The sequence below is a fragment of the Vombatus ursinus genome, unplaced genomic scaffold (genome assembly GCF_900497805.2).
Source record: "Vombatus ursinus unplaced genomic scaffold, bare-nosed wombat genome assembly UNPS02015175.1, whole genome shotgun sequence".
NCBI classification, from domain to species: domain Eukaryota; kingdom Metazoa; phylum Chordata; class Mammalia; order Diprotodontia; family Vombatidae; genus Vombatus; species Vombatus ursinus.
Window position 1 is genome coordinate 5,533,228 of NW_020954953.1, and position 25,956 is coordinate 5,559,183.

The window sequence follows — 25,956 nt, forward strand, 5'->3', positions numbered from 1 at the left end:
TGTGTGTGTGTGTGTGTGTGTGTGTGTGTGTGTGTGTGTGTGTGTGTACATATACATACATGTGTATATATTTCTTTAGTTTCCTGAATCCCTGTTTCTTACTCCTACCTTCATTTAGGGATGTCGCAAGTTAAATTCTTGTGTAACAACTCCTTGGTGTAACAAATCCATTCATGTAGTAGGTGGAGCTTCAGCTCAAAGGCCAAGGAATTTGACCGGCGTCCTGCAAGGTGCTTGCTTGTTCAACCAGTATTCCTGTGACACCTATTAACCAGCAGCCATGCCAAGAGTTTGGCATCATTACCTGAGATGGGTGTTCCCATCCCTTTTACTAAAAAATAAAGGTTGCTGCTCCTACTTGTGTACGGAAATTGAATGACAAGTTTAAAAGAATGCAAGTCTGGCTTTTGCAAAACTGAATTGGTCCTTTCTGCCTTGACCTAAAACTTCTCTAGTAGTTGATGGTCTTTTGTGAATTACACCATTGTAGGCATGAACCTTATGGGCAGCAGTATCCTGGACAAGGGCCTCCCTCAGGACAGCCACCCTATGGAGGACACCAGCCTGGAATATACCCACAGCAACCGGTAAGGCATAAAGGAGGTAGGAATTCTCCCTCTCTCTTTCAAAAGCTAGTTTTCCTCAGTCATGAAGCTTGATTCATTTAATTAGTATTAATGTTTCACCAGATTAGGTTATGAAGTTGAACAAAATATTTAAACATCTCTTTTTTTATTTAAAGGATTAGGGGTATATTTCATATTCAGCACCATAAGACATAGCAGAGATTCTGAATCTCAAAAATAAATATTATTTGTAGTATCATGAAGCATATTAAAACATCTTTGACACATTGTATAATATTTTATAACAAGGGTATTTTGAATGCTTGTGTTAAGTTTGTGTCTACCACATCTGCTTCAGGATTTAAGGCAGAAACCATATCCTTCCTGTGTGCTGAACAGAATTTTTAGTGTCTAGTTTAAAATAATAAATGCTAATGTCTTTAGAATGTGGTTAACTTATTTTGCTTTTTAATTGATTCATTGAATTATCTAACTTAATGTTTGAATAGCTATAGTAGCCATATACAAGAATAAAGCTAGGCAGTTATTTGCAGTTTATTTTAATTTTATAGTATTTCTGCTTAGCTAGTTAAAAATAATGGTGAAGGTATGTGCACCTCATGGTATGATTTTTCATACTCATAGGATACCAATATCTTTTTGGAAAGTTTGTAGCAAACTAGAGAGGGTTTTTGTTTTGTTTCTTTTTTTAACGTTTATATTAATGAGTAAATATATATGACAATGATTTATTACTGAACTAATTTAACTTAATTAGATTTCCAAAATAAAAGGAGGAGAACATACTCTCTAAGAACAATCATGCGTACGCTGGCAGTTCACCGACCTAATGAAAAATCAGTATAGGAAAATATTAAGCTATCTTAGGTATTAGGATAATTCAGAGAATGCTTTAGAGAGAAAAGTAGACTAAAGGCCTTATTCCTGATCCTGCCCCTTCAGAAACTAAAACCAATTCAAGATTTCATTGGAGTTTATGATGTGAACTTGGATGGGACCAGAGATGTTCTGCCTAGATGGAATAGCTGTGGGAATAGTTCATGTTAGGTAACATTAGCATAGCCTGAAAAGTTACCCAAAGCCACGTGTAAGTGGAAGCCTAACCTAGGGGTGGGCCAGGGAATTTATTTTATTATGGGACCCTTCAAGATTTGCCATCCACTTAATGAGATAATGTATATATAGCACTTTTCAAATCCTAAAGTACTATCAGTTATCATTATTGCAACATTCTCCTATAAATAATGTCCTCAGATTTTTGTGGTGAATTGGTTACACTAGAAAATTCCAGTGTAAAAGGATTTTGATTATTTTGATTTTATTTGTTTGATTTCCGTGAAAGTTTTAAATATCTAAAACCTCCAAGTGCTATAAAAAATCTTCCTCAGGCATTCTATTAGTATTGAAAAATAATCATAAATTACCATTCCTCAATATTTATAGGACCTTTTCTCTCTTTTAAGTGAATTTCCTACTAGGTCATTTCTTTTTTTTTTCTTTTGCATAATTTAAAAGTTGATGTGTGTGATTGTTTCCCTGACAACACATTTATATAATTCATTTTAAATTAATTTCAGAACTACAAACGTCACATGGATGGCATGTATGGGCCCCCAGCAAAACGCCATGAGGGAGACATGTATAACGTTCAGTATGGCAGCCAGCAGCAAGAAATGTACAACCAATATGGCAGTACTTACTCTGGACCAGACAGGAGGCCCATCCAGGGACAGTATCCATATCCTTACAACAGAGAACGAATGCAGGGCCCAGGTCAGATGCAGCAACATGGTATACCTCCTCAGATGATTGGTGGCCCCATGCAATCATCCTCAAGTGAGGGTCCTCAACAGAATATGTGGCCAACACGAAATGATATGCCTTATCCGTACCAGAACAGGCAAGGTCCAGGAGGCCCCGCACAGGCTCCCCCTTATCCAGGAATGAACCGCACTGATGAAATGATGGTACCTGATCAGAGGATAAACCACGAGAGCCAGTGGCCTTCTCATGTCAACCAACGGCAGCCTTATATGTCATCTTCAGCCTCCATGCAGCCCATCACTCGACCTCAGTCATCCTACCAGACCACACCATCGATGCCAAATCACATCTCCAGGGCTCCCAGCCCAGCATCCTTCCAGCGCTCCTTAGAGAACCGCATGTCTCCAAGTAAATCTCCCTTCTTGCCCTCCATGAAGATGCAGAAGGTGATACCCACGGTTCCAGCATCACAAGTCACAGGGCCACCATCCCAGCCACCCCCAATTCGACGAGAGATCACCTTCCCTCCAGGGTCTGTAGAAGCATCCCAACCTGTCTTGAAACAAAGACGAAAGATTACCTCAAAAGATATTGGTAAATATTACAAATGGCTTCTTCCACATTTAATTCCAGTATACGTTAGAAATTCACATAAAGCCTAAAAGAGGAAACCTCATATCACTTCTGAGTATCAGGGCATTGTTTTACAGAAGGAATTGCTGGAGGGAAAAAAACAACCTGAACTGAGGAAACAGTGAAGGGGAACCTGAAAATAGCATTTTAATTGGTGAATGGTATGTGCTTCAGTGATTAGAGCACCAGGCAGCAAATCAGGAACTGAATTATTGACTCTGCATTTTTACTTAACTACCGGGTGACCTTAGGCAAGTTACTTAAAATATGTTATGATAACACTTACTTAACAACAGTATCAAATAGCTTATTAAGACTTGAAAATAACTCCAAACATTTTAAAGGGAAAACCACTCCATAACTTCATTTATAGCCTAGGAACTGATCTAAAAACAAGAAGAATTGTCATTAATGTAATATAAATAATTGATATAATGCATGCAGACCCACCATACAAACCCACCACACACACACACACACACACACACCCCATACATGAGCCAAGCTCCTTTCTGGCTTTAATACTGACCTGTACAGGCTGCTCTGAATTCTTATTAGAAAGTTTTAGATGACTAAAAGTACACACTATTTTTTTGCATGTTAAATGAGGCTCTTTCAAATACAGTACACACAAAAATGGATAACTCCATTTTGTCCTCAAATGGCAAGGAGAAATATTTCTAAATACCTCGGCTTACTTGAAATGATCGACAGCAACAAAAAGCCTTTCTTAGTAGTGATGGAAGATGAAGGAGAACATTTTATAGCAAAGATTGATTTTCATCATTGTAGTAAACAGTGTCACTTATACCTTTAATATCTCAAATCCTTTCTTCTTGCTCCTTTACAGTGAACTTCACTTTGTAACCATCATAAGCAACTTCATACACCTTATTATTGCTGTTGTTTGATCATTCATGACCCCTTTGGGGGTTTTTTGGGCAAAGATACTGGTGTGGTTTGCCATTTCCTTCTCCAGCTCATTTGACAGATGAGGAAACTGAGGCAAACAGGGTGAAGTGACTTGCTCAGGGAAACACAGCTGCTAAGTGTCTGATTGGAACTGAGAAAGAGAAGTCTTCCTGACTCCAGGCTCAGCACTCTATCCACTATGCTGCCTAGCTGCCCCATACCTTATCAAGCCGTGTATAATTAGTCTGATTAGTTGCAGCCTGTTGTCTCTGTTTGGTAGGGCCTGCTAAACCAGGAGTCCCCCAAATGTGCTTGTATTCCTTACCTTACCATTATAAGAAAGTGAATGGGGGGAGGTGTGTTGGACCCTGCTTTTATATTTGCCAAACCTATATTATTTTGAGATATACTCTGCTCACCCTCACTCTAACTAGTAGTCCTCCAAGGATTTGTAAAAGTAGAAAGTAGCAAGAAGAAAGCAACTCTTATTTGTTGACTATGAAATCATTAATAAACTCATACTTAATGCCCTTTCCATACTCCACCCCCAACAACAAAAAGACAAAATAGAATAGAATAAATGAAAGACATTATTTACTTACTACCAGGAGAAGTGTATGTTCAGCCTACAAAAAATGTTAGAAGCACATTTGAGCTATAATTGCTTTCTAGCTCAGCACCCTAGTTTTGAACTTGAAAACTTCCAGGCTTAGCTCTGGCCTTTAAAATCAATGTTGTTAGCGTTCTGACTTCAGTAGTCTGTATCTTCATTTCACATTTCTTACCCCTCCGCTCATTTAGTCTTTAGACCATCACAAATCACTGATGTTAATTTTCTACCTTTTCTCAGTAACTCCCGAGGCATGGCGTGTGATGATGTCCCTGAAATCGGGCCTTTTGGCTGAAAGTACGTGGGCTTTGGACACTATTAATATCCTCCTCTATGATGATAGCACCGTGGCTACATTCAATCTCTCTCAGGTAAGAGGAATAGCCCTCACATACAAAATAAGGGCTAACAGAGAGAATCCTGCGAGCTTTAACTCATACATAGTGCTGGAATTGATGACAGGGTTAATTATTGCTAGCATGGCTGGTGTTTTTAATCACCTTCACTGTCACAAGCCACTGTTTCTGGTTGCAGTAAAATACAGTAATCCAAAAAATACGAACTTGACATAGGATAGAGACAAATTTCAGTCTCTTCAAATTGTAGCTGTTTCTCATAATTCTCATCCTGACCTCTTATTGTTGTGGTTAATATTCATTAACAATCAGCAGATTAGTACACTATGTCTGTGTTGACATTTCTGTTTTCAACCTAATAGTTTGTTTATTTAACTATTAGTGCTTTCTTCATTAAAGGCTATTAACACATTTTCTTGTGTTTGTTTGCCCTGCCAGAGTGATTAACTGTACTTGTACTTAGCCTTTTTTCACCAAAGCTAATTGTTGGGGGGGTTTTTTAAAGAGACAATTAAACAAAACTATTAGGCTGAGAACAAATGTGTCAACACAGACATAATCCACTAATTTGTTAATGTTGATGACACTAACCAGTAGATGGGCATTGATCACAATATAACAAAACTCATCATAAAGTCATTGCCAATGTCGGGGATTGAAATGGGAAATGGAATTTTTAGGAACCATCCCACAGGAAAGGACAACCCCCCCCCCCCAAAACAAAACAAAACAAAACACACACACACACAAAGAAAACTCAAGATGAATAGGTTTTGCCGCTTTCTGGGGACACCCTATGTGAGATCATGCTATATAACAGAGTTTGAAGGAAATGGGGGGAATGTAAAGTAAACCTAGAAAAGGTCATCTTATTTGAAACATCATTTTCTTCAAATATTTGAAGGACTGTTAATGCAAAAAAAGGAGGTCTGTTGTCCCCAGAGTTCAGAAATAGACACAATTAGTCAAAACTTTTGATAGACTTATTTTTAAGCTCCATAAAAGATACTGTCTAAGCAAATTCAAACTCCAGACATGCGGTGAGCTGCCTTGATAGGTGGAGATTTGCCCCTCATTGTGGGGTTTCCAAGGATAAGCTAACTGACCACCTGTTGGAAGTGTGGTAAAAGTTTAATATGGGTTGAACTAAGTGACTCCTGAGGGTTCAGCCAACTCTGAGATCCTGTAATTCTTTGACAGCTGGAATGAGCCACTAATTCTATACTTGTGGATAAATCATTTTATTTCCTTAATTCTCCAGTTGAAGTAAGTAAATAAAGTATCTCCTTTCCTTTTCCTTAAATCACCCCAGGCACTGACTAATACTGAAGTGTAACTTTTTCTCTACTCATAAAACAATGTAAAATTACATGAAGTCTCTTCAGTAGATAAGTATGGGGAAAAAAATAAAATTACTCGTCTTTACTAGAATAATTAAATTTCATGCCTGTTGTTGGCAAACTGCTGATTATCTCTTTTCATAACTATCAGTAACCCCATTTTCCTCCCAAAATTAAGTTTGAACTTTAAAAAAACACACACACATACACTTACCTGTTTCTTGAATGTCCTAAGCTAGCCACTTAGAAACCTAGGTGGTGCAGTGTTTTTTCTCTGGGGTTGTGCTTTAATTTAAAGAGATGAAGCATAAAGAGTGAAGGCACAGGTGATTTCTATAACTTTTTTGCCAGGGAGAACCTTTCATCACTTTGTTAGAGGTAGTATTTTTCATTCAAAGTAATATAATAGTATTTATCAGATAGTAATTTTTGTTTCTACCAGCTGAAGTTGGATATAAGAGTAACTTAAATGTGAAAACTAATTCTGCCTGACTTCTGGTTCATTTATCAGGGCCTGAATTGGTTTGTTTTCAGTTTTTCAGTGTTTACTAGAAGCAGTTTTGCCAAGATCATCTACTTTTAAAGAGAAAAATTTAAGGAGAAAGCTTGTATTAGGATGACCTGTGGCACCTGAGGCAAAATAATCATCATAAAATTATAATAATAACCATAAAAATAAGGGCAAAAACACTCCTGTAAGTAATGGAAGTGAAGAAACCACTTTAAGTGGTTTAAGTGAGTCGATGAAATCCAAGCCTTTACATTCCAATAATTAAGGGCTTTGTATAAATTTGAAAAGAAAAAGTGATGTACAGCATTCCCTTTGAGAATATGAAAGCATAAAGGAAGCAAAGTTATCATGTGGGTAGTTTGTGAAGGTAAGCAACAATTAAAAAGCAAGATAAAGATACACTTAGGTAATAGTGGGAGGATGAGGAAGCTAGTTTTCCTTGACAGTGCACTTGACCGCTCCTGGTGAGGGACTCCATAAATTGTAGGGTATGTGGAGATATTCTCGTAAGTGTGAAATTTATTGCCATTGAAAGTGGCCTTCTTTTCGGTTGTAATTGGACATTATGACACCATTTCCTGTTTTTCTTCTTTCTTTCCTCAGTTATCTGGATTTCTTGAGCTTTTAGTAGAGTACTTTAGAAAATGCCTGATTGACATTTTTGGAATTCTAATGGAATATGAAGTGGGAGACCCCAGTCAAAAAGCACTTGATCACAACGCAAATAAGAAAGATGACAGTCAGTCTTTGGCAGATGACTCTGGGAAGGAAGAAGAAGAAACTGAATGTATTGATTATTATGATGATGAAGATGAGGATGAAGAGGAGGAAGATGAAGAAGATGAGAAGACAGGAGCAGAAGATGAGAGTATGGTTTTTGCCTCTCCTGATGGCAGTGTTGATCCAAAAGAGAGGCCAAAACAAGCAAGTAAATTTGACAAACTACCAATAAAGATAGTAAAGAAGAATAATCTGTTTGTGGTTGACCGATCTGACAAACTAGGCCGGGTTCAGGAATTCAACAGCGGACTTCTCCACTGGCAGCTTGGGGGAGGTGACACAACTGAGCATATCCAGACTCACTTTGAGAGCAAGATGGAAATTCCTCCTCGCCGGCGGATACCTCCTACCCTCAGCTCCCTGGGAAAAAAGAAAGATATGGAAGGAAGAGGTGAGTTTGAGGAGCATCCAGAGAAAAGCATAATAGCAACCATAGACGACGTCTTGTCAGCTCGGCCTGGAGCTTTGCCTGAAGACTCGAACCCTAGTAACCAGACCAAAAGCGGTAAATTTCCCTTTGGTATCCATGAAGCCAAAAGCCACCGGAATATTAAATTGCTTGAGGATGAACCAAGGAGCCGAGATGAGACTCCACTATGCACCATTGCCCACTGGCAGGACTCTTTGGCCAAGCGCTGTATCTGTGTGTCAAATATTGTCCGTAGCTTGTCTTTTGTGCCTGGCAATGACGCTGAAATGTCCAAACATCCAGGCCTGGTGCTGATCCTGGGGAAGCTGATTCTCCTTCACCATGAACATCCAGAGAGAAAACGGGCACCTCAAACATACGAAAAAGAAGAAGAGGAGGACAAAGGGGTGACCTGCAGCAAGGATGAGTGGTGGTGGGACTGCCTCGAGGTCTTAAGGGATAATACATTGGTCACATTAGCCAACATTTCTGGGCAGCTGGACTTGTCTGCTTACACGGAAAGCATCTGCTTGCCAATTTTGGATGGCTTGCTACACTGGATGGTGTGCCCGTCCGCAGAGGCACAGGATCCCTTTCCCACTGTGGGACCCAACTCAGTGCTCTCGCCTCAGAGACTTGTGCTGGAGACCCTGTGTAAGCTCAGCATCCAGGACAATAATGTGGACCTTATCTTGGCCACCCCTCCATTCAGCCGTCAGGAGAAACTCTACGCTACTTTAGTTAGGTACGTTGGAGACCGCAAAAACCCGGTCTGCCGAGAAATGTCCATGGCGCTCTTATCGAACCTTGCCCAAGGGGATGCGTTAGCAGCAAGGGCAATAGCTGTGCAGAAGGGAAGCATCGGAAACTTGATAAGCTTCCTAGAGGATGGGGTCACTATGGCCCAGTACCAGCAGAGCCAGCATAACCTCATGCACATGCAACCTCCACCTCTGGAACCACCTAGCGTAGACATGATGTGCAGGGCGGCCAAGGCCTTGCTGGCCATGGCCAGAGTGGACGAAAACCGCTCAGAGTTCCTTTTGCACGAGGGCCGTTTGCTGGATATCTCGATATCAGCTGTCCTGAACTCTCTGGTTGCGTCTGTCATCTGTGATGTACTCTTTCAGATTGGGCAGTTATGACATACGTGAGAAGCCAAGCATGTGTGGGTGAAGATTAGAGGGTCCCCTGTAACTGGCTGTTTTCTGTTCTTGTTTATCCAGCATAGAAAGAAGGAAAAGAAAATCTTTGCTCCTCTGCCCCATTCACTATTTACCAATTGGGAATTAAAGAAATTAATTTGAACAGTTATAAAATTAATATTTGCTGTCTATGTGTATAAGTACATCCTTTTATTTTATTTTTTTTTTAACCAAAGTTGCTGTCTAGTACATTCAAAGGTCACTTTTTGTTTTCATAGATTTCCTTTTCAGTGTTCTTTTCCATGTTTGTATTGCATATTTTTTGGGAAGCAAATTAGTGACTTAAAAAGTTGTGGTAAAACATATGACCGGAAAACTTCACCACTTTGAAGCAAAAGGTGAAAAACAACATACCAACTTCCTGTGTGTCTTTTTTTTTTCCAGAAAAGAAAAAATACCCATATCCCATCACCCAAACCTCTGTGCAATAGACACTTCTAGTGATGTAGGTATAGGGATCAAGGCGGTGTGTCTGTCGGTAGTCATGCTATGAAATGATATCGGTTTCTCCACAGGAGAATGGTTACCTTAGGCTAGGGGCAAAAACATTTTTTTTTTTAAAGTTAAGATTGAAAACACATACCTGATGACGATCAACGTAAATTGCTTCCTCACCACTACTGTCATGTACGCTATCTATTGTTTGACCTTCCTCAATGACAGTTCTTCACAATTCCTTTAATCATTTTTTAAATATTTTTTTTTTTTACTGCCTGAGGGCCGTGATGTATATAGAAGTTGTACATTGAACATACCCTCATTTTTTTCTTTTCTTTTTCCTTTTTTTTTTTTTTTTTAGTGCGAAGTTTTTAGTTTCTTTTTCATGATGTGGTAACTACAAAGTGATGGTAGATTTAAATAATTTTTTATTTTTATTTTATATATGTTTTTCATTAGGGCCATATCTCCAAAAAAACAAAAAACACAAAAATAAAAAAAACAAAAAACACAAAAAAAAAAAACCGAGGGTAATGTACAAGTTTCTGTATGTATAAAGTCATGCTCTATTTCGGGAGAGCAGCCGATCACAATTGCTTCATGAATCAAGGTGTGGAAATGGTTGCATATGGATTGATTTAGAAAATGGTTATCAGTACAGACAAAAAAAGAAATATACAGAAAAAAGGAAGAAACACAACTTCAGAGATTTTTCAGTGATGAGAATCTGCATTTGTATTTCAAGATAATGTAGTTAAAAAAGAAAAAAGAAAAAAAAACTTGATGTAAATTCCTCCTTTTCCTCTGGCTTAATGAATATCATTTATTCAGTATAAAATCTTTATATGTTCCACATGTTAAGAATAAATGTACATTAAATCTTGTTAAGCACTGTGATGGGTGTTCTTGAATACTGTTCTGGTTTCTTTAAGGATCTACATGGCAACAAAATCAGTTATAAAAAATACTGAAAATTACAATAGTGTACCCACCAACACCCTTGCTGAAGAACCAGAGACTTCTTAGTGGGGTGAGTTAGCTAGTTGTTCTCAAATTGTTCATCTGCTCAGTCATCCTCTGAATCAATAAACCTTTTTTTTTTTTTTTTTGGCTAGGCAATGGGGTAAAGTGACTTGCCCAGAGTCACACAGCTAGTTAAGTGTCAAGTGTCTGAGGCCGGATTTGAACTCAGATTCTCCTGACTCCAGGGCCGGTGCTCTATCCACTATGCCACCTAGCTGCCCCAATAAACTCTTAATAATGTGGAGCTGGGATCCTCTTTAGCTTAAAAGGGAGATGGCCACTAACTTTAGAAATAGTCAGTGTATCCTTAGATGTGATGAGCAAAGCCTCAGGAAGCTTGTTGGTTGGCCCAGAAATACATTCTTCCCTGTTCTGAAACCTGCTCTACCTTAAAGAAAGTTAGACCTGTTTTGTGTTTCCCTCACGTGGCTGAAAATTCTTGGCATGTGTTCATTCCAGCTTAGCGCACCCACCCTACACTAAGTGCGTACCTTGTTAAATGAATGTGTTCATATTCAGCACAGCGAGAGATTAGCATTGACATTTCAGGGCATGACAAGGTTTCTAATGCATCCACATTCTCACCCTCCTCCCTGGTGTACATTAGCTTTGAATACTGTTTTTAAAAAAAAAAAACAAACCTAATTTTAACTTTTCTTCCTGGGTCATTGACTGTTACTGTGTAACGATCAATTTCTTTGAAATTGCTGTATGGTGATACTGTTGGTAGGCATTCTTATTTTTCTGACTCTACCCTTTGCATACTACCCTTGCATTCACAATGTACTCAAGAATTACTGATCCCACAGGCATACTGATTATCTTTTTCCCCATAACTCACTGTAATATATGGAAGAGTTAGGCAAGTACATACAGTTATAATCAGAGTGTGAAACGTGATTCCCTAATGTCACGAAAAAAATAATTTTTCCTACAAGAAGCCTGATCATTTATTTACTCCTACATTACCTACTTTACTTATTACATAATAATGCAAATATGTGTTGAATTAAAACCTTATTTATAATGCTACTTTAGATATGGTTACTAAGAATAGGATTTGATGCTCAGCTTTAAGATCTGGAGGTTTGTCAGAGGAATTCAGTATTATTCTAGCTTCTCTTACAGGGTACAAGAGTGGAAAGTGTTATCCAAACTCTTAAGTAATCTGACATGCCAATTCTCATCAAAAGAGTAAAAAGGAAAAGAAGTAATGACTTTATTTGACATGATTTGATTTATGATCAAACAGTATCCTGGATCAGACCTTTATTAATGTGCCTCTAAATAAGGGTATATATACAAATCGGTTTCTCAAAAGAAAAAAACAGTTTAAAATTTCATCATAAGAGGTTTACATCCCCAGAATCAAGACCTCCAGAAGTCCTTGCAGACTCTGTAGTCTGTATGAGAGCCAACTGATAGCATTGTCCTAGCAATTGGCTTTTGATTTGGTTTTTGTCTTCAGAGATTGGCAAGACACCCCAAACTCAAGTTACTTTGCCCCTCCCCCCCAAAAAAGACAAAGATGCAAAGAAGGTTTAGTATTTTGGAAATCTGCTGTAAGTTGAATCTGCAGGTATTTGAGTGGATAATTTCTTTAGTGTCAGGTAAGAAAGATTGTGGAGTGGCATCTGCTGAGAAAACGCTTTTTTTTCCTTTTTCTTGGTTGAGAATGATGTCAGGCCAGTTTATACTGGTAGAGTTTTTCTCTCCCATTGCTGGCTAACAGTTACAATGGATTTGTTAATGCAGAAAAATAGAAATTCAGGAATCTAAGCTATTAACTACCTCTTTTGTGAAAAGCAGATGGCCTTTACACTGAAACCCATGTATTTAAAAATTTTGTTACATGTTGCACTTTTTTTCATTGTCTACTTAGCTTCAGCATCTCTTGCAGGGAAGGAAAAAGCATATTCTACTTACACCAGAAGTAATTAATTCAATAACATTTACTGAACAAATGGTGTGTGCAAGGCACTCTACGAGGTGCTGAAGAGGTCATAAGATGAATAAGACACAGTCTCCCTTCCCCCTACGCAGGACTTCACACTAGTGGTCCAAGCGACCTATTTTCTTCTTAAGATTTTTGTTTTACCTCCTCATCCTGAGGAGACTAAGCCCTCACCAGTCCCACAATTCTACTTGATTCCCCTACTCAAGTACCCATGTGTAGGAAGCCAAGAAGGTCTCCTGTGCTGCTTTCATGCCACGTAATGATTCCCTTCTGCCACCCCATCCAAGCCTCCCAAAAAAGAAAACCACCTGGGCTAGCTCTTTGCCTTGCAAACATGAGTCCACGAAGAGCATCACCTGTGTATCTTAGGAATACAGTCAGTTTTGGGAAACTGCATACACAGTGAGGAATAAATGTGGCAGTTCATCAATATCAAAAAAGTCCATTTTATCCATTTATGAACTTTACAATACCTGCTTAACAATAATAATAACAATGGCGAATTGGACAGTACCCAATTGGGGAGCATGGATACTTAGGCTCCAGTTTCCTGACCTGTAAAATGGGGATAACTGCCATACCTACCTCACAGGGTTGTTGTGAGGATCAAATGAGACAAATGTTATGTGAAAGCATTTTGAAAATTGTAACATGCTACATAAATGTAAGGTGGTATTCTTCATTTGATACTTCGAGGATTCTGTATTTTCTTTGGTGTGAGCACTCCCTCCACCAGTGCAGATTGCAACCACTACACCTTAGTAGATGGTCTTCTTGAGTTTCTGCTGCCAAAAAGAAAAAAAAAAAGGTCATTATCTGATGACCTATCTTCTGGGGGTGAACCTTTCTGAATTTAGCTAGTCCGGTCTTTGGACAACAGGTGCATAGTCCTTGTCACCAGGCCTATACTCAAATCCTTTCCAGCTTAGTAGGATCTGCTAAAGTTTGTACTCTACTGGAATAGCCTTCAAGGAGGCATTGAAATAGACATTACTGTAAGGTGTTGTCATTATTGAAATGAGGTGGTTGAACTAGATAATGGCTAAGAGGTCCCGTCCAGCTCTAAAATTCAATGTTCTAAATAATAAAATTGACTGTTCTAAATATTATCTCCTATTCCTTCCCCCCTACTCATATTCTGCTGGGATAGGGGTGTGGGGTAGAGCCTAGTGGTCTGTGAGACAAGCAAAGAGTAGGGGAGTAATGGAGAAGTGAGCGGTCCTGGATGATGCTCCGAGTTAGATTCACGAGACCTTGAATAATCAAAAGAGTTAGCTGTAACTATGCAAGGGGGCAGTCGTGTCCGTTCTTCATTTGAAAACCCCAGGGGGAGATTTTGACATTCATAATATGACCATATATATCTCCCATCTATCCAAAACCCCTGGCTTCCTTGTGCTTCTAGGCTAGGAATTCCCAAACCTGATTGGTTTTTTACACCTGAGATAGTATCAAAGGGCATCATATGATGATACTCGGCATCAGTCTTAAAATACATGTCTCACATTACTTTGATGGAAGAAGGCGGCAGGAAGGTGCCATGTAGCCAAACCAGCAATAGCAGGTAGGGAGCAGCCCCAGAATGAGAAAGACCCGTAAGTAGAAAGGCCTTATCTGATTTCTGTTACCTTTATGTAACCCTCTGTTACTCTTTTACCGAGAGAACATATTTTTACTTAAATTGAATCACCTTCCTGGGATGCTTCACTTTTTAGCAAGCTTAGCAATTATAGAAGGGAGACAGAGGGGGGATTCCATTTTAAAGAAGTTGTCTTTTAAAATTCCTAACACTATCTGATGTCAGTGTATCAAATGGTAATATTTTTCCATCTTTAGGATGAATTGCCAACTTTTTGCTCTGATATTTCTTGATTATGTTGAGGACCATCTAGGTCTGGCCTTTTGGCTCTCCAGTATATATATATATACATACGTGTGTGTGTATGTATGTATATGTATATGTATATATATACATATATATATATATAGCTCCAAGAATATTTTTCCGTAAGGATCATTACTTAATTTCCTTTGTTAAATACTAAGTTTGGGGTTCCTAGTAAGAGCTTTCAGCACTGCCCCTCAGATACCCAAAAGGCCCTTATTTAATGTTATAGAGGTGAGTAAAGTTCATGAGGGTCAAATATAATAGTCTGGACTATCCGATGGCCTTTTAAAAAGTGTCTACATCACACCCTTGATTAATGAAACCTTCACTTCCTACTCCTGAGGAAAGTATGAAGTTAAACACCAAAAAGCTAAACTGCCAGATGTGGAGTATGAGAAGTCTTGGAGATTATGACATTGAATCTAATATTCTTTTCATATGAAGTATAGGCCAGAGGAAGTTTAATCCCCAGAGAAAACAAGCTAAGTCTTTTAGACTCGCCTAGCAAGACTTCTCACATTTTGGAAGTGGGCCATATTTCAGTAGGATATGGAAGTGGAATTTAAGTTATTTTTCCCTCAAGTGTAGTAAGCTTAAGGTCATGTAAATAGAGGAAGCCTGACAAAACAGTCTCTGCTTAGATCCTCTGATGAAGCTTCGTGTTTAGCTGGCTCAGACACTGTCGACAACCACTGAAAACCAGAGCCTAGGACCAGGCTTCATCTCCATGAAGATGGACCTGACCAAAAGGTCACTCAGGTAGTTTTTTAAGGTAGGGTTTGCCAAAAGCCTGTCGAAAGAATCATGATCCTACTTACTGGTATATGGCGACTCTTTAGCATTTATATCCTTCAAAAAATTTTTTTTCAATTGAATTTCAGTTATTAGTTGCTCTTTACAAATTGAGACAGAGGGAAAAACAGGCAATGACTATTTGGATCCTTCTGATTGGCCCTGAGAGCTGCTTAAACCAAAGCCATCTTTTCAAGTGGTGGTTATGTCATGAATATATGAGTGTAAATATGCCATTTAGACTGCGAGTAGCAAGTTCTTTTCTACAGTGTTACAGTATCAGGGCAGCTAGGTGGTGCAGTAGATAGAATACTTCCTGTATCTTCCTGAGTTCAAATATGACCTCAGACACTAGCTGTGTGACCCTGGCAAGTCATTTCACCCTGTTTGCCTCAGTTTCTTCATCTGTAAAGTGAGCCAGAGAAGGAAATGGCAAACCACTGTAGTATCATTGCCAGGAAAACCCGAAATGGGGTCATGAAGAGTTGGACACAGCTGAAAAATGACTGAACAACTGAATTATAGTAATGTAACCTAACTAGCCATTTGTGTCTGGGCAAGTCACCTATGCCCTTCTTACCCACACTTTCCTCATCTCTGAAATGCTTTTGGATGAACCACAATAATAATAAATATATAGTGCTCTAAAGATTGCAAAAGTTTTTGTCACTACCCTATAGTCACAGCATTGTTATTTACAGTTGAGCAAACAGTCTCCTGTTAAGTGACTTGCCTTAGATCATATAACCAATAAATGTCTAGGCCACATGAAGTCAAACCCAGATCTCACCTCCTAATCCAATATTCTTTCTAAGATAGACTCTACTTTACTAAATGTCCTCTGATATCTCTCCTAGCCCCAACGTTCTGATTCTACAGGTCATTACAGTGATGTCATTCATGAAGTTGAAATATTTTAAATGGAAATAGTCTAAAAAGTTCTATACAAATGCTTTATATGTAAATAGCGATTTCTTCCAAAGATGTTATCAGTTTGTAGAAATGGAAGGGGGAATGAACTAGATGAACTTTACGCTCCCTTCCAGCTCTGAAATTCTAGAAGTCATTCTCATGACTCCTCATGGTAATCCAGTATATTGAGTGACAGAGTAAATGTAATTATTATCCAATGTGGTCTCATATATGTCACATACCTTCCTTGAATTCAAGAGTTCATAACCTTTTGTGTCATGGCCCCTTGGGCAATCTTGTGAAACCTATGCACCCTTTTTCAAAATAATGCTTTTAAATACATAAAATGAAACGTTCAGGCTTAAAAAGGAAGCCAGTTACACTGAAATATAGTAATCAAAATATCATTTTAAAAAAGCAAGTTTACAGGCAGCAGGTTAATAACTCCTGCTTAGCTTCCCTTCTCTTCATGCATATCAAAGATAAATGAAAGTTGCTAATGTTATTGGCAAACCAGAGATTAATTTAGCATTTACCTAGTACATTGTGCTAGTCATAGTGGACAATGCAAAGAAATGGTTAAGGCATGGTGCTTACCCTCAGAGCTTAGCTTACATGATATAGTTTGCCAGCACTCAATTAGAATTTCTTCATGTCACTCCTTGTATTGATTTGACAGATATTAAGCATGCCCTATGTGCAAGGTATTATATGGTCTATGGTAGTAGAAATGTTATACCCATAGACTATCCATTCTCTAAAGTAAGCTTTTAAATGTTTTTTTCTGAATTTTTTCTTCTTTACCTCCTTACTCTTCAACCATCCAAAGTCCCCTAAAGAATAGGAAGAGAAAGAATAAGGAGGAAAGAATATCCTTTGGATATCATTCCAGTGTTTATTTAAGTTTTAGTAAGAGAAAATGGCATGATATATTATTCACTGTTAAGATTAATACATATTTAGCTTGGTAAAATTTCCCCATAGGCTTGTTTTGTTGTTTCATTGTGTATTTCATTCACCAAATGGTGTGAACATACTGACAGTACTTGTTTTGGCTTTAAGATTTTATTGGAAATGTCTCTTAATGGAAAAAAGCCATAGTAATTTGTCTAGTTGAATTATAAGTCCAAATGAAAACCTTAGAAGAAAAACTTTGTTTCTGCAAAAATTTTCACATGTGATCCCCTCTCCCACTTTTATAACATTTGATATATGGTAGAGAGAAGAATTTTAAGTAGTTTCACTAATTAGCAAAATTTTATTTTGGTTTATGTTTGAAAATAAAACCGTATTAAGCTGACAGGACTGAGCAATCAAACGGTGATATCAAGTGGCTTCTCTTCCTCTCCATTTTTTTTTTTGACAAGACATATGATTTCATTGGGGTACAAAGAACTCACATAGAGGAAACTCAGTGTACTAGTGAGGATCAGCACCTACTCTAACTTCTAACAGTCTTAGAGATTTGGCGAGCCAGCAGGAGCTTAAGTGACTTGTCCAGACAGTGATAGAGCCAGTGCAAGTCAGAGGCAGCACCATGCCTTGCTGCCCCTCTGATATATATGCCTCGCCACAACCTGCCATCATCAATTTTAAATTAAAAGATGTTGAAGTTACCCATAAGATGTTTTTTGCAGCGTAATGCCAATACAGAGAATTGATCCGCAATTGTTTAGGACTTGGTTTTTTCAAAGCTTTTTTTTTGTTATATTTTCTTTTGAGCAATAGAGGAAGAAAATGATGTTTTCCCTATTTTCTTTAGATTGCTGTTGAAATCCAGTTTTAAGGTTTGTCTTGGAAAGTCCTTTAGGAAGTAGCAAGACTACATGGGCTCCCATCTGCAGGCCACAATTTCTAAGAGCTTTCTTGGGATCTTCTCAGGAGCAGAAGTATCAGTAATAAGACTGTATATTCATATAATGGTTTGCCCTTTACAAAGCATGGTCTCCAGAGCTCTTGAGATGTTTGAGTGTATTTTTCGTTATTTCACAGAGGAGGAAATGGGTTCAGTGAGGTTTAAGTGAGTTATTCAGCTAGGAAATGTTAGCTGCAATCCAAACCCAGGGCTTCTGGTTCCAAGACAAATATACTTTCCACTATATACTGTGCTGTGTTTACAACTATTTTGCACCCTTAATGTCCAACACATAATCCCCACCAAGTCTATAGCTAAGGATTAAGGTCAGCTATAGGGGAAAATTTGGTATTTTCTCAATGCATTACCCCTCCACTCTTACAGGTGTCATAAAAATAGAGCAGTGAATGAGCCAATAGGTCTTGGATGACCATTCTGCCATTGAAGCTTTCTATATAGAAGTATTGCATCAATGATCATTTATGAAATGTTGATTAAGAAGCCTGCCTCCCTCCGTGCCTTTACACATGTCACAACTTTATCTCCTTCCAGACCTGGATAAAAGCTCACCTCCCACAGATCTTTCCTGATTATTACCTCCTTTACCTACTTCCTCAGAAATTCAAAATATATGTTGTAACCTTTGCGGCACTATAAAAAATGAGTTGTTACAGTTGTTGCTCTATTATGTAGGGCTTGGTGTCAAGTTCCCTCTTTAATTGTTCTCATGTTGTTTCATGCATGCATAATTATCTTCCCAAGTAGACTACAAGTTCTTTGAAGAATACAACTCACTCTCTTTGGTTTCCTTGGGATCACCCCCTGGCATTCGAGAAAGTGCAGTCAGCTCTTAAGAAATACTTGTTGGTTGACTAGCTTGACACCCTGAGAGTGTACTGCACTGACTGCAATGTAAGCCACAGGTCACATGATGTGTTGGCCTGGGAAAAGAAGACCCAGCTAGAGAGGACTATCTTGACATTGGACTGATAGAAATTCTATCTGGATCTACCCTGAAGAAAAAGAGATTCAAGAGGAGAAAGGGATAGATAGATAAACAGAAAGACAGACAGACTGATTAGGAACATCTGTATTCACATAATGCTGTATGAAAGTACAGTCTAGGGACCTACCCCGAGAATGCTGCTTTCTACGTGGTAAAGAATACTCTCCTGTTTGGTTCTACCCTTCTCCCTTTGCATTTCTCCTGCCTATTATGAATTTTTTAAAGATAAAAATAATTAAATCTCCAAAACCTCATTTAACTTCAGATGTTAAGCAACATATTCAGAGACCTTAGATTTTGCCATAAAAATATCTATTCCACTTACTCAGTTGTGTGTTGCAATTGGGGGATGGGGGGAAGAAGGAAGAAGGGGTACCTGGGGGCATCGAGTGTATCTTTGCACATTGCCAACATTGCATTTAATTTCTCCTTTTAAAAAAGGAGTTGTTCACACCAGCATACAATTGTCCTTTGCTTCCACAGCTGGAAAAAAATGTTTCTTCCAACAAACCTTCCCCTATTTTCTCCAAATCACCTTTAAAGAGCACTTGTAAAGGTATTCTTTCCCTTTCTTTTAAAGACTATCCTGTAATTAGGTCTTTCTCAACCTTGAGAATATTTTCCTAATATTGAGTTTAATGAACGTATCAGAGATAATACAATACTTGGGTGAACAAGTATTACAAACAAACAGTTTAGTTAAAGCACATGGGTTTCTCTTTAAAATACAGTCACACAAACTGTTGCCTTGATTATCACAGTTTCACAGTAATATTTTAATACATTGTAACCCAACCTCATCATACTGTTGTAAAACCCCACTGTGGCATCATTTGGCTGATTACTTAGGATGCAAATCAGAGGATCTAACTATGGAATTTAATGTGACATTGGTTCACATAAGCAAATTGTTTTCACAAAACCAATTAATGCTGTTGGGCAGAGTATGCCTGTGTCTCAACCATGTCTCAAAGAATCGTTTGATTTTATTCATCTCTGTGAGTTGCAGAAACGTTTCTAGTAATAAGTAATCCTGAAGAAAGCATGATGCAAATTTTGCATTTCTATTACTAAAACTTCTTTTCCTTCAAGAGAAATGGGGATGGTTTATTGTATCTGATCTCCAGAGAACGTGCTAACGTTTCTAAGTATCCTGGTCCTTGCTGCTGCCTTCCCTTTATCTCCGTGGTGTCCTTAAGTGACCACCTTCTCTTTCTTTCCTTTTCACCAACTTTTCACAAGTAAGTGAACTACATTGATGCTACTTACTACCAGCCATGCTTACTTCATCTACATGCAGTCTGATTTCTATCTCTGTGACTACTGAAACCTCAATTAAATGTCAACAATGACATCCTAATTACCAAATTCAATGGCCTTCTCTCATTTTTCATGAACCTCAACTCCTCATCTGCAATTATCATTGCTGACAACCTTCTCTTCCTTGAAATTCTCTCCTCCTTCACCTTCGTGATGTCTTTGATCCTCTTTGAGAATGAAAGACAAACAACAATAATTCTTCGGTGTCCGTGATATTCTCTTGCTTCTCCTCCTACCTCTCTGGCTTCCTCTGTTCTGTTTTCTGTTTCTGGTTTCTGTTTCTCTTCTCCCTTGTCCCATACCTAAATACTGGTCCCCCTGATTCTGTTCTTGGGCCTCCTTGGGTCTTCTTTCTTCCTTGATAATCACATCCCCTCCTAAGGCTTCTGTTAATCGGTTTTGTAATAATGGGCATTCTCTTGGATGTCACACTGAAATAACAAACTCAACATGTATAAAAAAAACTCATGTTCTTCCTTTGTGCTCTTTTCCCAAAATTCCCCATTTCTGTTGATGACATCTCTTTCTTTCCAGACTTTTAATCTCAGTGACACTTTTGGTTCTTCTCTGTCCCATGGCTCTCACATCCTAATAGATCTGTGTATGAACTATCTTTTGCATACATCACTTTCCTTCTATTCTCATTACACTATACTTGAACTATTGCAAAGCTCTATTGTATCTTCTCCAATGTACCATCCATCCTACTGCCAGATAATTCTTCCTAAAGTATGGTAGTGCAGTGGATAGACTTGGAGTCAGGAAAACTTACCTTCCTGAGTTCAAAATTTGGCCTCAGACAACATAACTGAAATGACTAAACAACAAGGTCTATCTCTGTTTTTATCATTTCCCTCCTCAAAAATCTTTATTGGTTTCCTATTGCCTACTGGATGAGATATAAGCTCAATGCCCTTCTTGATTTAACCCCCATCTTTTTTCCAGACTTAGCTCACTAGTTTCCTTCCACAGTATAGTCAAATTGGAATATTCTTCCTCCACTGAATATACCTCTCTTACTGCAATGTCCCTGCCTCCAATTTCTGCCTATTTAATCATTATATTTTAAGATCCAGCTTAAATGTTATGTCCTCTGTGAAGCCTTACATTATCTATCTGTAAAAATCAACACCCATGTCAGTCCCTAGCAGTTATTTCTGTTTCCTCACATCCAAGCTCCAGTGGTGTTTTTGCTTATTATGTGGACCTTTTCCTAGGATAATTGTTGTTGTAGAATTGTTTCAGTCGTATCTGACTCTTCATGACCCCATTTGGGGTCTTTCTTGGCAGATACTGGAGTGGTTTGCCATTTCCTTCTCCAGCTCATTTTACAGATTAAGGAACAGAGGCAAACAGGGTTAGGTGACTTGCCAGGGCCACACAGCTAGTAAGTGTCTGAAGCCAGATTTGAACTCAGTAAGATGAGTTACTGAGTCTTCCTCACTCCAAGCCTGACACTCTATCCACTATACCGCCTAGCTACCGTTTCCTAGGATAGGGATTTAAATAACTACCTTCTATAGTAGTCAAGTCAACAGGTTCACCTGAACTACGTGCTGTGGTATTGAAAAAAAAAAATAAACAACTGGCCCTTTGTAATTGCTGAGCTGCTGTTAGTGATCTTGAAAGGTTGTGAAGAACAGAAAATTTATCCCTGAACAGGAGAATAACAATGTTCCAATTTAAAAGAAAAAAAAAAGGGACTAGAATGAATTCTGCAAATAATAGACCAATGAACTTTGACATCAATCCCTGGAAAAAATCTGTGACATTCTTAAAAGCACGTTTGGTGAACATTTAGTGAAAGAAGCATAGGTTACGAAGAGCCTCATCAAGAGGTTCTAGCAGACAAATCTTACTTACTTTTTATTCACAGGATTGCTAAATTAGTAAATCAAAAGAATGCTGTTGCCATAGTTTGCCTTGATTTTAGCAGAACGGCTAAGTCTCTCAAGCTGTTCTTCTGAGAAAGATGGGATGATATGGGCTAGATGACAGGACATTTAGGTGGCTTTGGATTTGGTTGAATAAATAGACCCAAAGAGTATTCATTAATGGTTTTGTGTCAGCTTACCAGGAGGTCTTTGGTAGAGTGCCTCAGCAGTCTGTGTTTGGCTTTCTGCTATTTAACGTTTTGTTTTTTTTTTTATCAAAGACATGGTTATGGGCATAGTTAGCATGCTTGACAAATTTATAGATAGCCCACATCCAAATGAGATAACTAATACACTGAATAACAAGATTAAAAAAGATCTTGACAGTCTATAACGTCATGGAGAAATTGATAAGATGGAAGGTGGCACGATGGGTAGAGCACCAGACCTGGAGTCTGGAAGACTTTAGTTCAAATCTGGCCTTGGACACTTATTAGCATGGGGCCTTGGGAAAGTCACTTCATCCTGTTTGACTCACTTTCCTCATCTTTAAATAAGCTAGAGAAGGAAATGGCAAATCACTCCAGTATTTACCAAGAAAACCCCAAATGGGGTTACAAAGAGTTGGACACCACTGAAAAATGACTGAATAGCAACAAATAAAATTTGCTTGAAATGAGCAACCATCAGTGATCTTTGAAAGGTCATGAAGATGTGCTCCCAGGACTGGAGAATAACGATGTCCCAATTTTCAAAAAAAGAGGACGGAATGAATTCTGCACTTGCACTTTGGTTCCAAAGTTTGGTTCCTAAATACAAGACTGAGGAAATGTGGCTAGAGCACAGTTTATCTGAAAAGCAGCTGGGAAGCTGAGTAGAACACAAGCTGAAATATGACTCAGTGGTGTGATATGGCAAGCAAGAAAACTAATATATCTTAGGCTGCATTAAAAAGCAGAGCTTACAGAACTAAAGAAGTGATCACTCTGACTTTTTTATGTCCTAGACAGACCACATTAGCATTTTGTTCAGTTCCTAACACCACATTTTAAGAGGGGTGTTATTAACTGGAGAATGCATTTATTTATTCAATCATTTTCAGTTGTGTCCAACTCTACGTGACCCCATTTGGAGTTTTCTTGGCAAAAACACTGGAGTGCTTTGCCATTTACTTCTCCAGCTCATTTTTACAAATGAGGAAACTGAGGCAAACAGAGTTAAGTGACTTGTCCAGAATCACACAGCTAGTAGGTATGTGAGGCTGGATTTGAGCTCAGGAAGATGAGTCTTCCTGACTCCAGGTCTGATGCTCTATCCACTGTACCACCTAGCTACCCTGAGAGTGTGTAGAGGAAGGCAAACAAGATGCCATATGAGGACTAATTAAAGCAACAGAAGGAGTTTAACCTGGAGAAGAGAAGACAAAGTTTATGAGTGGATGGGGGGGTGCACGGAGTAGTAGGGGTAATAATAGGATTTTTTTTTCAAGCAAATGAAAGACACCGGCAAGAAAGGATGGATTAGACTTGTTTTGGTCACAGGAGGTAGAAATAGGGGTAATAGATGGAAGTTGCAAAAAGGGCAAATTTGGCCTTGATTTCAGGGGGGAAAAATCTTTCTAAAAATAACTCTCCCGAAATGGAATGATTTGTCTGGGGCAATAGTGGGCTCCCTTCACTGGGGGGGGGGGGGGAGGGACTTCAAGAAAAAGCTGCAGGAACACTTTTGGGGAAGCTGGAAAGGAATGACTCTTTCAGGTATAACTTGGAGCAGATGGCCTGGAAGAGCCCATTTACCTCTGAGGTTCTATAGTTCTTTGTGGTCCACTCACTGATTATAATGTTCTTACAATAGGAAGAATGGCTTTTGGCAGGAGATAGAATGCAAAAAAAAAAAAAAGCACTAGTGAAAACATATTTACCTAAAGTCTTTTAAATAGGATTAAGAGGGTGAAAAATGTGTGGAAAGGAAACTTTCTCTCTAGATCTGACAAGCTGGGTAGCACAGAGGGAATGTTTCATGGTACACAGTATGCAAGAAGACACCCAGCAATAAAACCCATGGTCTCAAATGCCTGTATGCAAATGAACAAAGTAGGAGTAATGAAAATGTAGCAGGATGCTGGAGACCAATAGCTAACTGCTGGGAGATGCAAATTTCCCAGTGTTTGTTTACTTCAACCTCTAGTCATTAGCTAGGGTCTATCCATATTTATGTTCAGTCATTTTCAGTCTCGTCCAGTTCTTTGTGACCCCATTTGGGGATTTCTTAGGCTCATCAACCTTTGAATACAAAAAGGTGTTTTATAGTCCCCAGAATTCTGGTCAGGAAGGCTGAAGGGCAGAATAAACTGAGATTGATGAAAAATGAGAAAGCAACCATAAAGGATTATCAGTTCAGCTTTTTTTTTTCTTAAATTATGCTTATGGTAAGAGAAGGCTCAAAGTGGGGACAGGCCTGGTGCTTCAAGTAGATGCTATCCTGAAATTAGACATAGGTTGAAAGCTAACGTACTAGATTTTTATTTTGCTTCTCTTTTCTCTTACAAAGAAAGACTTTGGACTAGAAAGGATAGAACAAAATTGATTGGCAGGCAATAGAAACCCAAGGTAAGCAAGATGTCAGGAAGCATGTGACTGCCCTCAATGAATTTGTCACCAGGCCTTGACATACTACATCTTAAAATAATCTTTAAAAAAAAAAAACTAGCATATGTGACTGCCAAACTGATGTTGCTGATCTTTGAAAGATCTTGGAGAATACAAAATACCACAAAACTAGAAAAGAACAAATATGACAATTTGGGGGAGGGAGAAGGAAAAGGGTAGCACCTACAAAACTGCAAACCAGGGAACTTGACTTCTACTTCTGGCAAAATTCAAAAACACGTTGTTATGGAGATGGTTTGTGAGCTTTTAGAAAAGGAAAGAAAGATCACCCAATCCCACTAGAAGCAGGTCATGCCTCGGTTACCTCATTTCCCTTTTTTTGACAGGGAAACTAGACTTCACCATTTGTTTTAAAAAGGAACCTGTTTCTCTAAGATAGCATGATTGCTTTTTCAGAGGAATGCTGTGAGCGTGGTAGATTTAGATTTCAGCAGAGCAATTGACAAATTCCTCTTTTGCTTGCGAATAAGATGGAGAGATAGAGGCTCAGTGATGTACATTTAGATAGATTTGGAGCAGGTTGAATGAGTGGACCCAAAGAAGAGTTGCTAATGAATCTGTCAATCTGGAGGGAGATCTCTGTTGGCAGTACCTCAGGGCTACCATCTTTATCAGTGACTTGGATGAAGACATAGATGGTATGCTTGTCAAATGTTCAAGTGACAAAAGGCCCGGAGGGACTGACAACAGTAGAGTACAGGGTTCAGACCCAAAAAGATCTGAGAAACCTAGAATGATGAGCTGAATCAAATAGGATGAAATTTTAAATTCTATAATTGGGTTTCAAAAAATCAACTTCCAAATAAAGGATAAAGGGATATATGACTAAGCACTAATTCTATGAAAAAGACTGAAGTGTGTCTAGTGAGCTACAAATGGAACTCCACAAAAACGTGAATGCGGTTCTAAACTGCGGAAAGAAATGTGCAGTGTCCAGGCCTGGGAGTATAATAGTTCCATTTTACTCAGCTCTAGTCATACCGCATCTGGGATTCTGGATTTAGGTCTTACCACCATATATCAGAAAAGATATGGATAAATATTAGTCTATCTAGAAGAGTGACTAGGCTAGAGAATAAGAGTGGGTTCAAGAACCTTGGAGAAGAAAGAACAAA

The 25,956-nt window shown here is 38.6% G+C and overlaps 1 protein-coding gene across 1 annotated transcript in view; it reads left to right on the forward strand.

Moving 5' to 3' along the window:
* LOC114031462 (AT-rich interactive domain-containing protein 1B-like) overlaps positions 1-10,442 on the forward strand; it is a 550,161-nt gene extending 539,719 nt beyond the window's left edge. Inside the window, 4 exon segments of the mRNA XM_027846531.1 lie at positions 491-587; positions 2,165-2,945; positions 4,747-4,877; positions 7,317-10,442. Coding sequence (XP_027702332.1) covers positions 491-587; positions 2,165-2,945; positions 4,747-4,877; positions 7,317-9,047 — 2,740 coding nt within the window. The 3' untranslated portion in view covers positions 9,048-10,442.
* The last annotated feature ends 15,514 nt before the right edge of the window (positions 10,443-25,956 follow it).